Source organism: Coregonus lavaretus, assembly GCF_964263955.1.
Source record: "Coregonus lavaretus genome assembly, chromosome: 5".
In the NCBI taxonomy this organism is placed as follows: Eukaryota; Metazoa; Chordata; class Actinopteri; order Salmoniformes; family Salmonidae; genus Coregonus; species Coregonus lavaretus.
Window position 1 is genome coordinate 64,710,069 of NC_139992.1, and position 17,998 is coordinate 64,728,066.

Here is a 17,998-nt window from a genome sequence, read left to right on the forward strand (position 1 = left end):
GGCTGTGGCATTATACTTTGCTTGTGTGTTAATCTGTCTTATCATGAAAACGGAGTATTGTGTTCATCATGTATTACTGCTGCTGTTTGGGTTTCTGCATGCCACTGGCTTTCTCCTGCTTCATACCCACAATGTCCCCTGTTCCCAGTTCCCCTAGCTCTGGTCCAGGGTGTTACATCTGTCTTGCTGATGCTGAGCCTTGAAGCTACACGTAACACTCTGGACCAGAGCTACAGTTCCCCCCCTTACCTTGTGCTTGGCGATGGATCACAATCTTATCACATGACTTTCTGTGGTCTGCCAGGTCACCTTTCTAACATATTGCATGAAGTATTATTTTCTGACACGTGTTCTCGGTCTTAAATGTCACATATCCATTGTGTGCCACTAACATACAGTCAGATACATTCATTGCTGTTTACATTTACATTTTAGTCATTTAGCAGACGCTCTTATCCAGAGCGACTTACAGTTAGTGAGTGCATACATTTTCATACTGGCCCCCCGTGGGAAACGAACCCACAACCCTGGCGTTGCAAGCGCCATGCTCTACCAACTGAGCTACAGGGGGGCTATACAGGGGTTTAGCAATTTAAAGGGAAAAGCCTCAGTATTTCTAAACATTTCCATAAATTACAGTTGAATTCACATCCTATCCCCGTGTATCTGGCTGAATGCATGCTGTTCTTTGGTTTTTGGTCTGTGTTCTATTCAATATTAACTTTTTTCTTGTATGTAACTATTCCAAAGCTTTCGTGCAAAGTTTGATGGTTAGCTCTATTTGCTCATGCTGGTAGTCATTCTGCAAAGCAGCCTGGGTTTTGAGACACAGAAAAACAAATGCTTTGGTTTGTTCTCCCTTTGTGCCTGCTGTATCAGTTAACAGGATATCTTAGCTTTGGCCCTCTTAACACCCCTAGTCCTGTCTTATCCTATCCCCTGCATCCCCTCCCCCCCTCCCCTCCCCTCCCCTCCCCTCTATTGGCTGCTTTGCTCGCTCAACGCTCCCACCGCTGCAAAAATACTGTGAAAATACTGGAGTGACCCCTCTGGTCACCCTGCTTCTTTAACCTCCATTTTGTCTTCTCTTCATCCATCCAGCCCTAAAGAAGAATAATATTACTAAATTTCCCAATGTCCACTCGAGGGTAAGGAATTCCTCCAATAGCACCCCTGTGGTGGTGGATGTGTCCCAGACCTGGCAAGCATCTCTTTTTTACCTCCCTTCCCTTTAAGTTACCTACCGCTGAGGGCTTTCCCTACTTCAGACTAGTCTGCCTGTTTTGGTCCCACTCCCTCCTTTCTGTTCACCCTCCATTTCCTAATTACAGTTTAGACAAGTATTGCATGTCTGAAATCAAAGAATGCAATATTCAATTTAAAATGCCCTTCATGGAAAACTGAAGACTTTTCTTGCCTTTTTGTTGTTTGTTAAACATGGGAAAGAGGAGAATGTACTTCTCCATTGACAAGGCTTGTATAAGAGGGCAGCCGTCCATAGCTTGTTTTTTTATTGATAGTGACAGAAGGAATAGTAAATGTGAAAAATTGTCACTCAATAAGGTATTTTCTTTGGACCTGTTTTTGTCTTTCGTCCAGAGAAGTGAACTGAGGGGGTAATGTTTCTGTAGAACTCAAGCTGCTTTGCATGACTGGCTGCCAACACAACCAGCCTCTGGGCACATCTGAAGGCCCTGGCAAGATGATTGACAACATCTTTTACCCCACCCCTCCCTTCCTCCCTCCATCCCAGATCTTCGCAATCAGCCTTACAGGCGAGCCGACGCGGTGAGGAGGAGCGTCAGGAGACGCTTTGATGACCAGAACTTGCGGCCGGTCAACAACTCTGAAGTCGTAATTTGACGAGGGAAAAGTGCATGTGCTAGGGGAGGGGTGAAGAGGGGGAGTGATGTGGAGAGTGTAGCAGCCTCTCACTCTGAAGGACTGAAGGAGAGATGGATGGACTGAAAGAGAGATAGATGGACTGAAAGAGAGATAGATGGGTCTGAAAGGTCAGTTATAGTGAACCTTAGACAAGCCAAGTGCCTAAAACTTGTTGTTTTGTCTCCTGTTTGTCTGTCTGGAGATTTTTTTTACTTCAAGCAATACAACTTGACCTGGCTTTAACTGTATTTTCCTTTGATATGTATACTGGACACAGTCGTCTGTAGCGGGGATTCCTGAAAGAGATTTTTCCTGAAAGAAGTGTAGAATGTAACGGGTCACGGTTCCGCCACAGAGGATGAATATGGTATTTCATAGCTAGTATCTTATTACATTCCTGGTGCTACTGCCATCGTTCTTGGAAATTACACAATGTGTTCGAGCGGCACTCTTAAGAACTCATTAGCTTTTCCATTGTTACTAAAGGGCTAATGTACTTTTTAAAGGGGACATACACTTTATATACAAAAGTATGTGGACACACCTTCAAATGACTGGATTCGACTATTTCAGCCTCACCCGTTGCATAAAATCGAGCACACCGCCATGCAATCTCCATAGACAAACATTGGCAGTAGAATGGCCTTACTGAAGAGCTCAGTGACTTTTAACGTGGCACCGTCATAGGATGCCCCCTTTCCAACAAGTCAATTCGTCAAATTTCTGCCCTGCTAGAGCTGGCCCGGTCAACTGTAAGTGCTGTTATTGTGAAATGGAAACGTCTAGGAGCAACAGCTCAGCCGCGAAGTGGTAGGCCACACAAGCTCACAGAACGGGACCGCAGAGTGCTGAAGCACATAAAAATTGTCTGTCCTCGGTTGTAACACTCACTACAAAGTTCCAACCTGCCACTGGAAGCAACGTCAGCACAATAACTGTTTGTCGGGAGTTTCACGAAATGGGTTTCCATGGCCGAGCAGCTGCACACAAGCCTAAGATCACCATGCGCAATGCCAAGTGTCGGCTGGAGTGGTGTAAAGCTCGCCGCCATTGGACTCTGGAGCAGTGGAAACACGTTCTCTGGAGTGATGACTCACGCTTCACCATCTGGCAGTCCGACAGACAAATCTGGGTTTGGCGGATGCCAGGAGAACGCTACCTGCCCCAATGCGTGCCAACTGTAAAGTTTGGTGGAGGAGGAATAATGGTCTGGGGCTTTTTCATGATTTAGGCTAGGCCCCTTAGTTCCAGTGAAGGGAAATCTTAACGCTACAGCATACAATGACCATCTTACACGATTCTGTGCTTCCTACTTTGTGGCAACAGTTTGGGGAAGGCCCTTTCCTGTTTCAGCATGACAATGTCCCCGTGCACAAAGCAAGGTCCATACAGAAATGGTATGTCGAAATCGGTGTGGAAGAACTTGACTAGCCTGCAAAGATCCCTGACCTCAACCCCATCGAACACCTTTGGGATGAATTGGAACACCGACTGCGAGCCAGGCCTAATCGCCCAACATCAGTGCCCGACCTCACTAATGCTCTTGTGGCTGAATGAAAGCAAGTCCCCGCAGCAATGCTCCAACATCTAGTGGAAAGCTTCCCAGAAGAGTGGTGGCTGTTATAGCAGCAATGAGGGACCAACTCCATATTAATGCACATAATTTTGGAATGAGATGTTCGACAGACAGGTGCCCACATACTTTTGGTCATGTAGTGTACACGTCTTAGGTTAGTATATTATGAAGCAGTGATCCAAAACGAATATGTTCAAAGAAAGTACTTAAGCAAGTATGAGGTAGACTTATGTACACCAACATATGACCACAGAGAAATCATATCAAAGACAATATAGCTCAGAGAGGTGTGGCTCTCTCAAGACGAGACCAGGCTAATGTGAATTGTATATAGCTAGGCCTCCATGTTACGGTTATTGCGGTATTAACATCTCATTTATCAGTGTTAACATGGTTAGTGGACCAAGCCGTGAATAGATAGAACTACATTGTCTGCTCATGTAGACCTCAAGTGCCATTCACATGCAATGCTGTTTAGTGGTTGGTGGGGCCTTGGAGCCACAATAGCTCTGGTCCAGGGCGTTGTTTGGTCGTACGATTGTGTGAGCACTGGCGAACAACACCCTAGACCAGAGCGAGAGACACAATTGACTCCGAGCGAATAGGAAAGGTGCTAAAAGAAAGACTTCTCAGCAGATACCTTTCCAGTGAAGTGTAGCAGCTGCAAGAAAGGCACTTTAGGCTACTTGAGGAGCTTGTCATGAAAACTGGATTACAAGATTTTTTTACTCTGAAAACTGCTATCGGCTAATGAATCTCTAGGAAACTGTCTACTCACTATTATTGTAAGTTTAATTTATAGTATTTAACCACTGAAAACTGTTTCCATTCAGTATTGCTCATGTGACCCACTGACGTGAGCGGCAGTCGTTTTTGATGGTGTTTAGGTATGTTAAAAAGATGTTGGAACAGACAAACAAAACTTTTTTTTTAATGTACAGATATTTAGATGAAAAATAGTTGCATTGTTTTGTACTTCTTAATCCACTCATTACCATATAAGGTTAATATTGTACATATTGTTTAAAACAAAGTTTACAACACCATGTCACCCTGTACTATACAATTTGAATGTTATTTTAACGTATCGTACCTTTTGGTCCATTTTGAATATTTAATTAAGCCGAAAACACAAATCTGGCTTCTCTTTAACATAAAAGGATCTAGTGTGTGAAACAGAATGCCCTGGTGTCACACTTGCCTGACAGTAAAGAGGTATTAGATCAGTCTCTAACGGCACCCAATTCCCTATATAGTGCACTACTGTTGGCCAGAGCACAATGGGAACTGGACAAAAGTAGTGCTCTATATAGGGAATAGGGTGCCTTTTGGGACGTAACCCGTTGACGTTCAGAGAAGCTTCCTGTGGTCTTGGGACTGTAAATGTCCACATTATAGCATGTGCAACGAACCACTCATCTCTATACTTCCTATGTGAACGCAACCACTCATCAGCTTCACTCATTTGACTGGATAATAATGGCATGTTTTTATTTTCATAAAATGTTTTTTTAGGCAATATGCGCTTATTACAAAATACTTTTGTTGTTAGATTCTGAGTTCTCAATGGATATGATCAAATAAACTATTTACAATAATGTGTGCATCTTTATTTCAATGTTTATCTTCCTCATTCGTTTAGCAGACAGCTGTTCAGATTCCCTCTGGTTTTCTACTGATAGACTTCTCCAGGGTTTTCTATCTTGTCATCTTTGTCTATGTAAGTACAGTAGCAATCATTACTCACTCATCCCTGTTGTGCCGACTGGCACATTGGACAGCAACCAAGGCTCTCCACTTGTCGGTCTCTGGCCAGCTCTGCTTATGTTGTTGGAGCTCAGTCTTGATTTATTCTGCGCCATGTTTTCTTGGGCCTCCCTATTACAGTAGTAATCATTACATACAATCTGCCTAGCATTTCACTGATCCACAGGAAACAGATACTAAGCCTAGTGAATGAGTTCTGAGAAGAGGTACTCATAACAGAGAGGGTAAAGGATGATCTAAGGAAATAATGAGTGCTATTTGTAGGAAACAAAAACATGTTGGTGGCTCGTGACTCAGTCATCGTACATGAAGACAAATCCATGTAAACTGTATTTTATTACATTTATAGATCAGGTCATGAGGACTTTCACAATTCCTCCAATTACAATTTATCAAACCAATCCTAGACATACCGCTAAGATTATTTCAAAAATATCTTGCTTCAGAGACATTTACCAGTTGTTTTGAAATCAAATATACAGAACATAAAGTATGGGGACTTCAATCTAGATGTGCACCTTTGCCAAATAGTTATTTGTCCCAAATGTCACCCTATTCCCTATATAGTGCACTACTTTTGACCAGAACCCCATGGGCCCTGGTCAAAAGTAGTGCATTATAATGGGAATAGGGTGGCATTGGAACTCAAAACGAAGAAAGTGTACTGAAAACTGCAAGTCACAGTAAAGAGCACGGTGTTAAGATGCGCTTTGAATCCATTTAGATATCAAAGAAAAACAATAACATCCAACTACAAATTACAGAGAGAAAGGATATTATCAAAGGCAACAAAAAGCTACATTTCTACACAGACCTTATTCTGATAAAGTAGTCACTCAGCTCAGCCTGTGACCACTTCCCATAATGAAAGGAAACAGCAAATATGTACCCAGCATTCTTGTGCTAGTGTGGCGAATTCATTCCCATTATACAAAACATACGGGGAATAGTTTACGTACAGTCGAAGTAGGGTTGCGAAATTCTGGTACACTCCCCAAAATTGCCAGGAATTAGGGGAATCTTCCAAGTGGGATTTCCTGAAAATCTGGGGTTATGGGAAAATGTACCGGAATTTTGCGGCACTAAGTCCAAGCATGTGTGGCATTACGCTGAAAAGGAAGCACTAGGGGGAATGCATGTTGGATGAAGTGAAGAAAGAGAGCGTGAGGAGAAACGGAGCATCAAGGAGCATCCAGCTGTTCTAGTAGAGTCCTCCTCCTCTTCTCCAGCTCTCCTTCACTTAGCTCGCTGCCTGATGTGTCCCAGCCACCCTACAGAAAGACAAGACATCAAAACCCACATTTTCCAACAATACTGTCACCTTTTGAGGGTATTTTCATAGATCTGTTTTACTGTTTAGAAATTAAAGCTATGTATCTAGTCTCTCTTAAGGTGTCATAAGTATTTGGACAAATTCACTTGAAGTGTAGTAGCCCTTTAAAATGCCAGATTTGGGCGCTAATAAGCGCCTAAATTGGAACATAGTGGCTGTACAGTAACGTGCTATACATGTCAGAGCTCTGGGCTTCACGGTTTTGACTGACAGCCGTTCTGAACTTCAGCACTGTGCATGACAAGAAGTTGCCCCCATCCCTCCCGGTAATTGGGTAACTTTAGCAAATGTTTTGTCTGAGTGAGAGAAATGCTGTAAATTAAGATGAGTATTTATTTTTGAAAGATGAGATGTTGAGGATTATAATAAATACAGCTTTGAGGTCATACAAGAAAGCCAAACACCCATGAGTCCAAATGTGCACTTCACATTTCCAAATCATAAAACTCATGTCATATACAGTTTATGATCACTATGTTTGATGTACAGGTACAAGATGGCATGGCATCATACCCTGGGTTCTGAATAGAATGAGCCTGTTTGTTTATTGTGAAGAAAATTTGCCGCGGCACACCATAGTATGTGAGTGGAGCGGAGCATGCCCAATTTGACTGGAGCGCTGAGCGAGATTCCCAAAGGCTGGAGCGTTGGCCTTCTCGCCCGCTCCAATTTTGCTCCAGTAGCGCTCACTTAACGAGCTCAGGGCATGCCCGGCCTAGCATGCATTTGTAGTCTACTTGTGTGCTGCGATAGCACCTTGCTTTAGCTACGGTCATGGAGTTCGCAAAATATTTTCATAAAGAAACTGATAGAACACACTGATGCTAAATTAAAGTGACTTACAAAGATGAGGACCAAGAGCAAGAGAGGGAGTGCGGTGATGTAGTGTCCACAACTAAAGAATCATTGTGGAATCTGAAAAGACACCTATCCCGAAAGCACGATGGTGTACTTACTACGTGCACATGCTAAAAGAAAGGAACGAGGTGGGTAGCTAATGAAGTGTGTCATTGTAGAAAAGTATTTATAAACTACAAATCTGATCTCTTAAACGTTTCGTTCATTTTTGTTCTATTATCTATACAATAGGTCATAATTGATTTTGGCCCAATAGACCTGGCATATTCCCATGTTCAAGGCGCTTTCCATTTTGATTGGGTTATTTTGCCTACCTATTTCTGCCCAGCCTGGCAAGAGGGGCCAAACGGGTGTTCAGCATCCCCAGTTGCTCTGCAAGCATGGAGAGGATATTCTCCGCTGCTGGCCTGCTCTCCAGGCACCATCGCATGAGCCTGACGCCACAGACTCTGGCCAAACTTGTGTTTCAAAAAATGAATTCTAAAAATGTATTCAAAAAGGCACAAAGTCATTTTTCGTTTAATTTGTATTTAATTTTAAGTAAGTCACAGCCTACATGCGCAATTTATAGACTATAATGATTTAATACAACAAAATGTTTAAATGCTGAGAGCTTTATGTCCCTACCAGCCTATTGTGTCGCACTTGCAAATGCTTCACAATGTATTTCTTTGTAGACTATAGCCTTGAAATAATCTACAGTGGGGAAAAAAAGTATTTAGTCAGCCACCAATTGTGCAAGTTCTCCCACTTAAAGATGAGAGAGGCCTGTAATTTTCATCATAGGTACACGTCAACTATGACAGACAAATTGAGGAAGAAAAATCCAGAAAATCACATTGTAGGATTTTTTATGAATTTATTTGCAAATTATGGTGGAAAATAAGTATTTGGTCACCTACAAACAAGCAAGATTTCTGGCTCTCACAGACCTGTAACTTCTTCTTTAAGAGGCTCCTCTGTCCTCCACTCGTTACCTGTATTAATGGCACCTGTTTGAACTTGTTATCAGTATAAAAGACACCTGTCCACAACCTCAAACAGTCAAACTCCACTATGGCCAAGACCAAAGAGCTGTCAAAGGACACCAGAAACAAAATTGTAGACCTGCACCAGGCTGGGAAGACTGAATCTGCAATAGGTAAGCAGCTTGGTTTGAAGAAATCAACTGTGGGAGCAATTATTAGGAAATGGAAGACATACAAGACCACTGATAATCTCCCTCGATCTGGGGCTCCACGCAAGATCTCACCCCGTGGGGTCAAAATGATCACAAGAACGGTGAGCAAAAATCCCAGAACCACACGGGGGGACCTAGTGAATGACCTGTAGAGAGCTGGGACCAAAGTAACAAAGCCTACCATCAGTAACACACTACGCCGCCAGGGACTCAAATCCTGCAGTGCCAGACGTGTCCCCCTGCTTAAGCCAGTACATGTCCAGGTCCGTCTGAAGTTTGCTAGTGTGCATTTGGATGATCCAGAAGAGGATTGGGAGAATGTCATATGGTCAGATGAAACCAAAATAGAACTTTTTGGTGAAAACTCAACTCGTCGTGTTTGGAGGACAAAGAATGCTGAGTTGCATCCAAAGAACACCATACCTACTGTGAAGCATGGGGGTGGAAACATCATGCTTTGGTGCTGTTTTTCTGCAAAGGGACCAGGACGACTGATCCGTGTAAAGGAAAGAATGAATGGGGCCATGTATCGTGAGATTTTGAGTGAAAACCTCCTTCCATCAGCAAGGGCATTGAAGATGAAACGTGGCTGGGTCTTTCAGCATGACAATGATCCCAAACACACCGCCCGGGCAACGAAGGAGTGGCTTCGTAAGAAGCATTTCAAGGTCCTGGAGTGGCCTAGCCAGTCTCCAGATCTCAACCCCATAGAAAATCTTTGGAGGGAGTTGAAAGTCTGTGTTGCCCAGCGACAGCCCCAAAACATCACTGCTCTAGAGGAGATCTGCATGGAGGAATGGGCCAAAATCCCAGCAACAGTGTGTGAAAACCTTGTGAAGACTTACAGAAAACGTTTGACCTGTGTCATTGCCAACAAAGGGTATATAACAAAGTATTGAGAAACTTTTGTTATTGACCAAATACTTATTTTCCACCATAATTTGCAAATAAAGTCATTAAAAATCCTACAATGTGATTTTCTGGATTTTTTAAAAATCATTTTGTCTGTCATAGTTGACGTGTACCTTTGATGAAAATTACAGGCCTCTCTCATCTTTTTAAGTGGGAGAACTTGCACAATTGGTGGCTGTCTAAATAAATAAAAAAAATCCCCACTGTAGCCTAAATAATTCATTTTCCCTGTCTGGCTCCTGACCTATTTAGAGTGTTTATATGCTGTTCAAAATGACATGTAGCCTATTTGAAATGATGTGGGCTTCTTACATTAACTTTTTCCATGTTTATTCAAATACTTTTCATTCAAATCAATATGGTTTGGTTTCAATACTTCAAAACCAAACGGTAGGTCCAGGTAGTCACAAAAATTGATGGATGTTGGTTAAATTGTGATTTTAATGAATGGAGCGAATTAGGAGCGGCAGTTTTTTCCCTGTGAGCACAGAGCAGTTTTTAGCGGAGTGGTTGGAAAGGACATGGAGCAGACTGGAGCACAGCTCGATTTCCAACCGTTCAACTCCGCTCACATGCTCTGAGGCACACACTCATGATTCTTTGCGCACCACAATTAAGATCTGTTTCTCCCAATTACCTTGTGAAAGCCAAACACTGTAAGATCATATTTTATAACTTAGCTAGTCATGTTGGCAATAGAACAAGCTTTCAAATCATGCCCACCTGACCCAGATTGCGATCTATAATGAACTGTTTTGGAGTGCATAAACAACAACAGTAATTGTGTGAATGCAGAGTTGTGTTCCATTGTGTGAATGCGGGGATGCAGAGTTGTGTTCCAAACAAAAAAACTACAAGTGTGCATGCCTTAGTTTCTAACAGCACAGCTAGGAGTGCTCAAAAAGGTACCTAGACTGTTCTTAGAGTCATAAAAGTGCATTGAAATTGCTTAAGAACTGTGCACACTTTGGATAAGTGTGTGGCCACTGCGAGACACCAGTTAGTCCTCTCACTGAAACTCCTGTCATTTTTTGGTCTTATGTTGCGCCTACTCCACATTTTCCAGCAATAGTCTATGCGGCGATAAGTACAGTAAATTTCAATATTTTCAGTCTTGTGTCAGGTGAACTGTTGTGTACCTTTGGTCTAATAATGTTCCCATTAGCTCCAAACTGTTCCCTTTCAACTGATACCATGGTTATGCATATGCTTTTCATATTGCTTCTGTAAGAAACCTTTCAATTTAGCCCTAAAGTAGTCAAAAGTTGTATTATTTGGTCACATATTCCTAGCACGCAATGACAACTTGTGACTCTACAAACTTGTTGGATGCATTTGCAGTTTGTTTTGGTTGTGTTTTGGTATGTTGTGCCCACTAGATTAGTGTCGTAGGGTCATTTTAGAGTCCCTTTTATTATAAATAAGAATATAATAAGTTTCTAAACAGTTCATGTGGATGCTATCATGTTTAATGATGAGTGAGAAAGTTAGAGGCACAGAGATCATACCCCAAAAACATGCTAACCTCACCATTATCCAATAACAGGGGAGGTTAGCATTTCGGGGGGGATATGTTCTGCCTCCAACTTTCTCACTGATTATTCACGTTTCATTCATAACTCTCCATAATCATGCTAGCATCCACATTCATCTAGAAGTGTTCAGAAACATTATATTCTTATTTATTTACAATAAAAGTGACTCCAAAATGACACAATACATTATTTACAATTCATTTCTATTGGGCACAACATAACCCAAAACAACCTGCAAATGCATATAATGAGTTTGTAGAGTCACAAGCTTGATGTAGTCATTGGGTGCTAGGAATATGGGACCAAATAATACAACTTTTGACTACTTTAACCCTCTAGAGTCTAAGCCCCGTTTAGCTGAGGGAGAGGGAGGTGGTTCTAAGCTAAGATCAGGAATTGTTTTAAGATGGTCATACCAGGGATCATTTAGCTATTTGATTTTGAATTTTAAGACATTTTACATTTTAGTCATTTAGCAGACGCTCTTTTTTTCTTTCTTTTTTTCATACTGGCCCCCCGTGGGAATCGAACCCACAACCCTGGCGTTGCAAGCGCCATGCTCTACCAACTGAGCTACACAGAGAATGTGGCATGACGTGTTGCCATGCATACATTAGTGTTGTGATAATCAGATTCCATGTGAGGCTAAGTTATTCACCAGATGCATTCTTTCTCTCCCTGTCATACTAGCTAGCTACCCCTCTTGTCTCATACACACAGACACACACACACACAGCTTCAACGTAACAAGCTTAGGAAACATCATTCAGTTGCTTAACATTAGCCCTTTTGTTTGCTAAATAGCTAGCTAGCTACCTAGGATAGCTAGAAAAGTTAAATGGCCCGTCTGGTCAGCATCTAAAACAGCTAAGTTAGCTAGCTAGCCAAGTTAACTCAACTCCATGATTTACGATAGACTTGAGTTTAGCTTGGCTAGCTAGCTAATGTTAGTGAGAGAGAGCTTTATAGCTACTGTAGCCACAATCAAGACGAATTTAATGTAATCTATCTAGCTAACTAGTTAGTTTAACTAGCTGCTGTTAGCACATGGCTAGCTTGATACAGTTAGCTCTTTAGCTAGTAATACCAACGAATTACAACGCTGAACCAACCAACCAAAACAAACAATTAAGCAATTTTAGCAGCACGTGATCACAATAGACCTCATTCCGTTAGCTCCTGTTTAGACCCCTTAAATTATCAGAAAAATATAGGAAAACATTACTGGATGAAACAGTGAATTTGGCATTACTGCTATTAGCCAACAGAAACGCATTGAATAACAGATTCACTACATGGAACAACAGATAGTAAAAAAAAAAAGTATCTAAAATAAGTATGTTCTGAAGTGTCCTATATCTGAGGAGATATAAGAAAGATCAGGAAACACACATATACATATATTTTTTATACATGTATTTATCCCCTTATTTTAGGCACTAAACTATCTCCATATTTACTTCAATTATTTTTTTTTACCGGTACCGGGTACCTTCAGACGAGTCTTGTGAGGCTTGTGGGAGTCCTAGGGCAAAACACCATCGTGTTTGTGAGAGTCTCAGCTTTCCACACAGGGGTCATATTAGTTTGTAGCCCAAACCATTCGGACCCTAAAGACAGAAGTTGACAGAATAGGCTGAACCAACTTCAGACAAGTCTTGTGAGGCTTCTAGGTGTCCTAAAGCAAAACGGAGAACATTATCGTGTTCGTGAGAGTCTCATCTTTCAATAGAGTGGGCAAACCGTCCGGACGCTACAGACATTTTCGTGAGAAGACCGATTTTTGGGATGTTTCATGGTCTGACAAACACCGCTCTAGCTCTGCCACCTCTAACCACAGATGCGGAAGGGCGATATCGGCGGATGTGGTGGATTGAGACTCAGCCCATCCCCCCCAAAAAAACATATCTCTAGCTTAAAACAGACAGATTTATGTTTTTTTTTAATGTTAATTTGATTCGGCGGGGGCGCGACCATTGTAGGCCAAGGGTTATTACATAGTACATTTGTCAATACGTATGACACCTTCAAATGGGGGGGGACTAGATACACAAAGTGTTTTCATTTCTAAACGGAAAATACCCTCAAATAAAAGGTGACATTCTGTACTATCGCCTCATATAAAACATTTGATCTTAAATCCAAAATGCTGGAGTATAGAGGCAAATTAAACGTTTTAGCTTCCCTGTCCGAATAAATACATAGGGGAGTGTATATAGTGAATACTGTGATATTTGGGATGCACTAGGAGGATAGTAGAGAAGACCTCTGCACCTAGGATGAGACAAAATGCTTCGATAGCAGTACCACTGTTGTTTACTGGAATGGTGTATTTTTTTTAGGCCTTAAAAGCCCAGGCTGGGTTCAGTGACCGGAATGGGACGACTCACCTCCTCCTTGGTAGATTTCCTTTTAGGCGACTTCTGCTTGGAGTCAGAACGACTCTTCCCCCGGGACTTGTCATTCTCTTTCTCTTTCTCCTGGTCCTTCTCACGCTTGCTGTCCCTCTCTCTTCCTTTCTCTTTTCGTTCGCCTTCGGATTCAGGAGATTGCTGAAAGGTCACAATAACCAGCACATGGTCAGCCATAGCGCACCACATTCTTTCCCGAGTGGCCCAAACATTCCTCCAAAAATATAGTTCAGTCCTGAGAACCTACCGACTTGTGACGCCTCTTCTTCCCCTTCTTCTTGTGCTTCTTGGACTTCTTATAACTTCTCTCTGTTGACCAAACAGACAGGGATGTCAGAAAATGGCCGCCACACAATTCTTCACATTTCTTCCATGTAATTGTGATGAGAAAATGCATAAACGTATAAGGATTGTCAATGTGAAAAAGCACTGACCAGATTCGCCGCTGGAGGAGCGCTCGGACGGGGACTTGGACTGTGAGTGCTTCTTCTTCTTGGTGTGATAATCGTCTTCACCTTCAGACTCCGAGCCCTGCAGAGAGAAGTGTGTGAGTATTAGGAGGGAGGTTTGTCTGGTCAGGTGTCATGCTGATACAGATACTGGCCTCATCCCAAATCGCCCCCCCATACAGCCTATGCACTTGTGGAGATCCGAGACGACTTTATTGGTATAATGGTGAAACGTCCACCTAGCCGAGGGCAGATCTACAGTGTATTTATGTAACTTTTTTTTATTTGTTATTACTTTTGTTCTTTTTGAGTGGCAGCCCACAAGTAAATATACAGTATGTGGAAAATAACAAATCGAAAATGAATGGAAACTGTATATGTAATTATATGAATGTATATTTTACCCCCCCCCCACCCCATGAAAGAAATGACTAAATAAATAAACAGTTGGTCACAAATCAAAATCTCTCCACAAGTGTATATGGTGGGTCTATGTGTTGATTTGGAATTGGGCCATAGAGGGAGCAGAGGGGGGGGGGGGGCTTGGCCTGTGCGGTGATAGGGCATACTGACCGATCGCGATCGAGACCGGGAGCGGGAGCGCTTCCTGTGGTGCTTCTTGGACTTCTTGGAATGTTTCTTGGTCTTGGCGTGATGATGCTGACACTCGTGCTGTTGGTGTACAGTATGTCAGGATGGTTACACACACCGACATTCTTGGATACATTTTCCCCACAGAGGTTAACAGAGTTAAAGGTGTCTTACCTCCAAAACATGCATGAAGTCTTTGAATATCCTTTTCCTCTCAGACTCCAGAGTCACGTCTTCGAACGCAGATTCTTTGAGGAACCTTTCTCGGACCTACGACGACCAAAGAGTACATAGGAAGTCAGAAAATAAATGGTTTGCTTTCGACAATTTGCATGATTATCAAATAATGTGCCAGACCGTAGCCCCTTGATAACACCAATACGTGTGTGTGTGTGTGTGTTTAAGGCAGCGGTGTCAAAGTCATTCCATGGAGGGCCAAGTGTCTGCAGGTTTTAGTTTTTTCCCTTTCAATTAAGACCTAGACAACCAGGTGAGAGGCGTTCTATACTAATTAGTGACCTTAATTCATCAATCAAGTGCATGGGAGGAGCGAAAACCCGTGGAATGAGTTTGACACCTGTGGTTTAAGGTAACGGTAATATCATCACATACTCCCTCCCAGGTGGCCTCTGGTTCCAGGGCCGGGGTGGCCTGCTTCAACATGCTCTTAAAGGTAGCCTCTTTCCTCTTCATCTTCCTGGCCTCCTCCTTCTCCCGCTCCCTCTCCCGAGCCTCTGCCTTCTCCAGCAACTACAGGGGTAAAGGAGGCGAGAGGGAGGGCACAGTGGTTATTAGAGGCACAGCGGGGTCACTGATCGTCAGTGAAATGATTTGCGACCCTATTTAGTGCATTACTTTTTGACCAGGGCTCATAGGGCTCTGGTCAAAAGTAGTGAACTATATAGGGAGCCATTTGGGACACAAGCCGGGTGTAAATGGCAGAGCTCTTACACTGTTGAAGGCCAGCTTGATGTTGCCTGCGTCCAGCGTCATGGCTCTCTTGTCTGAGCTGATCACAGAGCCAAAGTCTTCAAAGCTAGTGTTGACTTCCACCAAGAAGCTTTTGTCCTATGGGAGGAACAAAGTGACAAAAAGAAAGTTCATGAAATGCACATGAATCCAAAGTGGTTACTAGACAATATCTACACTGTAAAGTAGATTTAAATGCGTCCCAAATGGCACCCTACTCTAGCTACTCAAAAGTAGTGCACTAAACCGGAAAAATAATGCAAAATATAGGTAAAAAGTAGTGCACTAAATAGGGAATAGGGTGCCATTTGAGTCTCGATCACTATGTGGCAGTAAACACAGGAGGTAACATCTCTTACCTTCAGGATATCCTTAATGATCCTCTTCTCGTCATGGTAGCGAGCCTTCAGGTCTTCCACATAGAACTTGAACAGATCGAGGGGAGTGGAGCCTGCAGAATAGACACCATAAACTAACATGCACATGTTATTCAAGATGTGCTCCGACAACACATGGTTATGACAACACTAAAGAGTTTTAAAAAGGCATCGCCCATGAACCAGAACAATAGGATGATTTGACAATATCAACGCGGTGGCTTAGAACGTGTGAGTGAGTGTCATGAGTATGTGTGTACAAGTGCATGAGTGCGCATGCAGAGAGCGTGGTCGTACCTGGCTGGCCCAGCATGTTGGCGAAGCGGATGTCTGAGCTGACGGCGGGGTACATCTCCATCCAGGCAGACATGGAGTGGAGCTGACCATGGTCATGGAGCTCATCCAGGAATTTCTGGGGAAAACAACAAGGCTGAGCTCAGCAAATCAACTGAAATGACCAATGTCACTTGTCCCCAAGAGGGATTTACACACAAACATTCTCTCCTATATTCCTGTACTTTTCCAGCACAGTGTTACAGTCAAACTCCTGACTGTCCATTTGGCTTTTTCTTTAGTCTGGGTTAGGGTAAGTTTTATGCAAAAAAGAATTTGGGGGTGGGTGCTTATATTTGTCATATTACACACACACGTGTAATTTATGTGCATGTGTGACTTGGAAATGTGTTTTTTTGCATATCCCACACCCTCGGAGAGTGGGGGGTCACAGCCTAAATCTGCAATTATGTCGGCTCGGAGATTCGAACCAGCAATGCTCTAACCGCTAGGCTACGTGCTGCCCTTAGGGTTGTCATGGTTAAAAAAGAAAACATGAAGCAGACAACTACTGTATATATATATCTGGTCCTTTAAAAATCTGCTGTATCTATTGTAGTGTGTGATATATATAAAATAATAATAATATAATATTGAGGTGGGTGCTTATATTTGTCCTATTTCACAAATGTACAAGTGTGTATTTTACGCATGTGTGATTGGAAAATGTTTTTCTTCCCATATCCCTACTGCCCCTGAGACACCCTCCGAGAGTGTGACTCTGGTTGACAGCAAAGGGCTCGGTTTGCACTTGCCATTTCGTATCAGGATTGTCTACGGTCTACACAATGTTTCCAAAATGCTAGACGGTGGGGTAGAGTATGCCAGTCTTTCAAAATCAAATCAAATTGTATTTGTCATATCCGCCGAATACAACAGGTGTAGACCTTACAGTGAAATGCTTACTTACAAGCCCTTAACCAACAATGCAGTTTTAAGAAAAAAAGGTATTAAGTAAAAAATAGATAAGTAAAAAAGAAAAATTATAATAATAATTAAAGAGCAGCAGTAAAATAACAGTAGCGAGGCTATATACAGGAGGTACCGGTACAGAGTCAATGTGCTGGGGCACAGGTTAGTCAGGGTAATTGAGGTAATATGTACATGTGGGTAGGTGGGGGTGGGGGGGGGGGGGTGGGGGAGACAACGCAAATAGTCCAGGTAGCCATTTCATTAGCTGTTCAGGAGTCTTATGGCTTGGGGGTAGAAGCTGTTAAGAAGCCTTTTGGACCTAGACTTGGCGCTCCTGTACCGCTTGCCGTGCGGTAGCAGAGAGAACAGTCTATGACTAGGGTGGCCGGAGTCTTTCGCAATTTTTAGGGCCTTCCTCTGGGCCATACACACTACACTCTGTAGTGCCTTGCGGTCGGAGGCCGAGCAGTTGCCATACCAGGCGGTGATGCAACCAGTCAGGATGCTCTCAATGGTGCAGCTGTATAACTTTTTGAGGATCTGAGGACCCATGCCAAATCTTTTCAGTCTCCTGAGGGGGAATAGGCTTTGTCGTGCCCTCTTCACGACTGTCTTGGTGTGTTTGGACCATGATAGTTTGTTGGTGATGTGGTGATGTGGACACCAAGGAACTTGAAGCTCTCAACCTGCTTTCTCACCTGGAAGGACTCTCTGTTCTTGCGCTGTCTCCTCCTCTCCCTCAGCAGAGTCTTCTGCTTCTCGTCCTCTTCCTCCTTCTCCAGCGCTCGGATGTGCTCCTCGAAACAGATCAGAGCGTCCTCCTTGTCCATGTCTGAGCCGAACATGGAGATAGGAGAGAGGAGAGATAAGAGGACACAGAGAGAGAAAATGAGAGAGATCAGAGACAGAGA

General features: G+C 42.9%; 2 protein-coding genes across 6 annotated transcripts in view; one reads left to right on the top strand and one right to left on the bottom strand.

Moving 5' to 3' along the window:
- The window catches only part of LOC311129063 (formin-like protein 2), a 104,982-nt gene extending 99,935 nt beyond the window's left edge, over nucleotides 1-5,047 (top strand). For both annotated transcript variants that reach the window (XM_084161331.1, XM_084161330.1), the window contains one exon: nucleotides 1,754-5,047. In XM_084161331.1, coding sequence (XP_084017457.1) covers nucleotides 1,754-1,863 — 110 coding nt within the window. In that variant the 3' untranslated portion in view covers nucleotides 1,864-5,047. The remainder of the gene's footprint in view (nucleotides 1-1,753) is intronic.
- A 497-nt stretch (nucleotides 5,048-5,544) lies between these two features.
- LOC311129551 (pre-mRNA-processing factor 40 homolog A-like) overlaps nucleotides 5,545-17,998 on the bottom strand; it is a 33,458-nt gene continuing 21,004 nt past the window's right edge. For 2 of the 4 annotated variants that reach the window (XM_084161861.1, XM_084161863.1), the window contains 11 exons: nucleotides 17,786-17,919; nucleotides 16,140-16,254; nucleotides 15,825-15,916; nucleotides 15,448-15,564; nucleotides 15,109-15,246; nucleotides 14,671-14,766; nucleotides 14,479-14,577; nucleotides 13,891-13,987; nucleotides 13,704-13,765; nucleotides 13,436-13,597; nucleotides 5,545-6,498 (listed from right to left, as the gene is read on the bottom strand). In XM_084161861.1, the coding sequence (XP_084017987.1) occupies nucleotides 6,409-6,498; nucleotides 13,436-13,597; nucleotides 13,704-13,765; nucleotides 13,891-13,987; nucleotides 14,479-14,577; nucleotides 14,671-14,766; nucleotides 15,109-15,246; nucleotides 15,448-15,564; nucleotides 15,825-15,916; nucleotides 16,140-16,254; nucleotides 17,786-17,919 (1,202 nt within the window). In that variant the 3' untranslated portion in view covers nucleotides 5,545-6,408. Of the gene's footprint in view, nucleotides 6,499-13,435; nucleotides 13,598-13,703; nucleotides 13,766-13,890; nucleotides 13,988-14,478; nucleotides 14,578-14,670; nucleotides 14,767-15,108; nucleotides 15,247-15,447; nucleotides 15,565-15,824; nucleotides 15,938-16,139; nucleotides 16,255-17,785; nucleotides 17,920-17,998 lie in introns of all 4 variants that reach the window. The other 2 variants (XM_084161860.1, XM_084161862.1) reach the window with 1 other exon arrangement.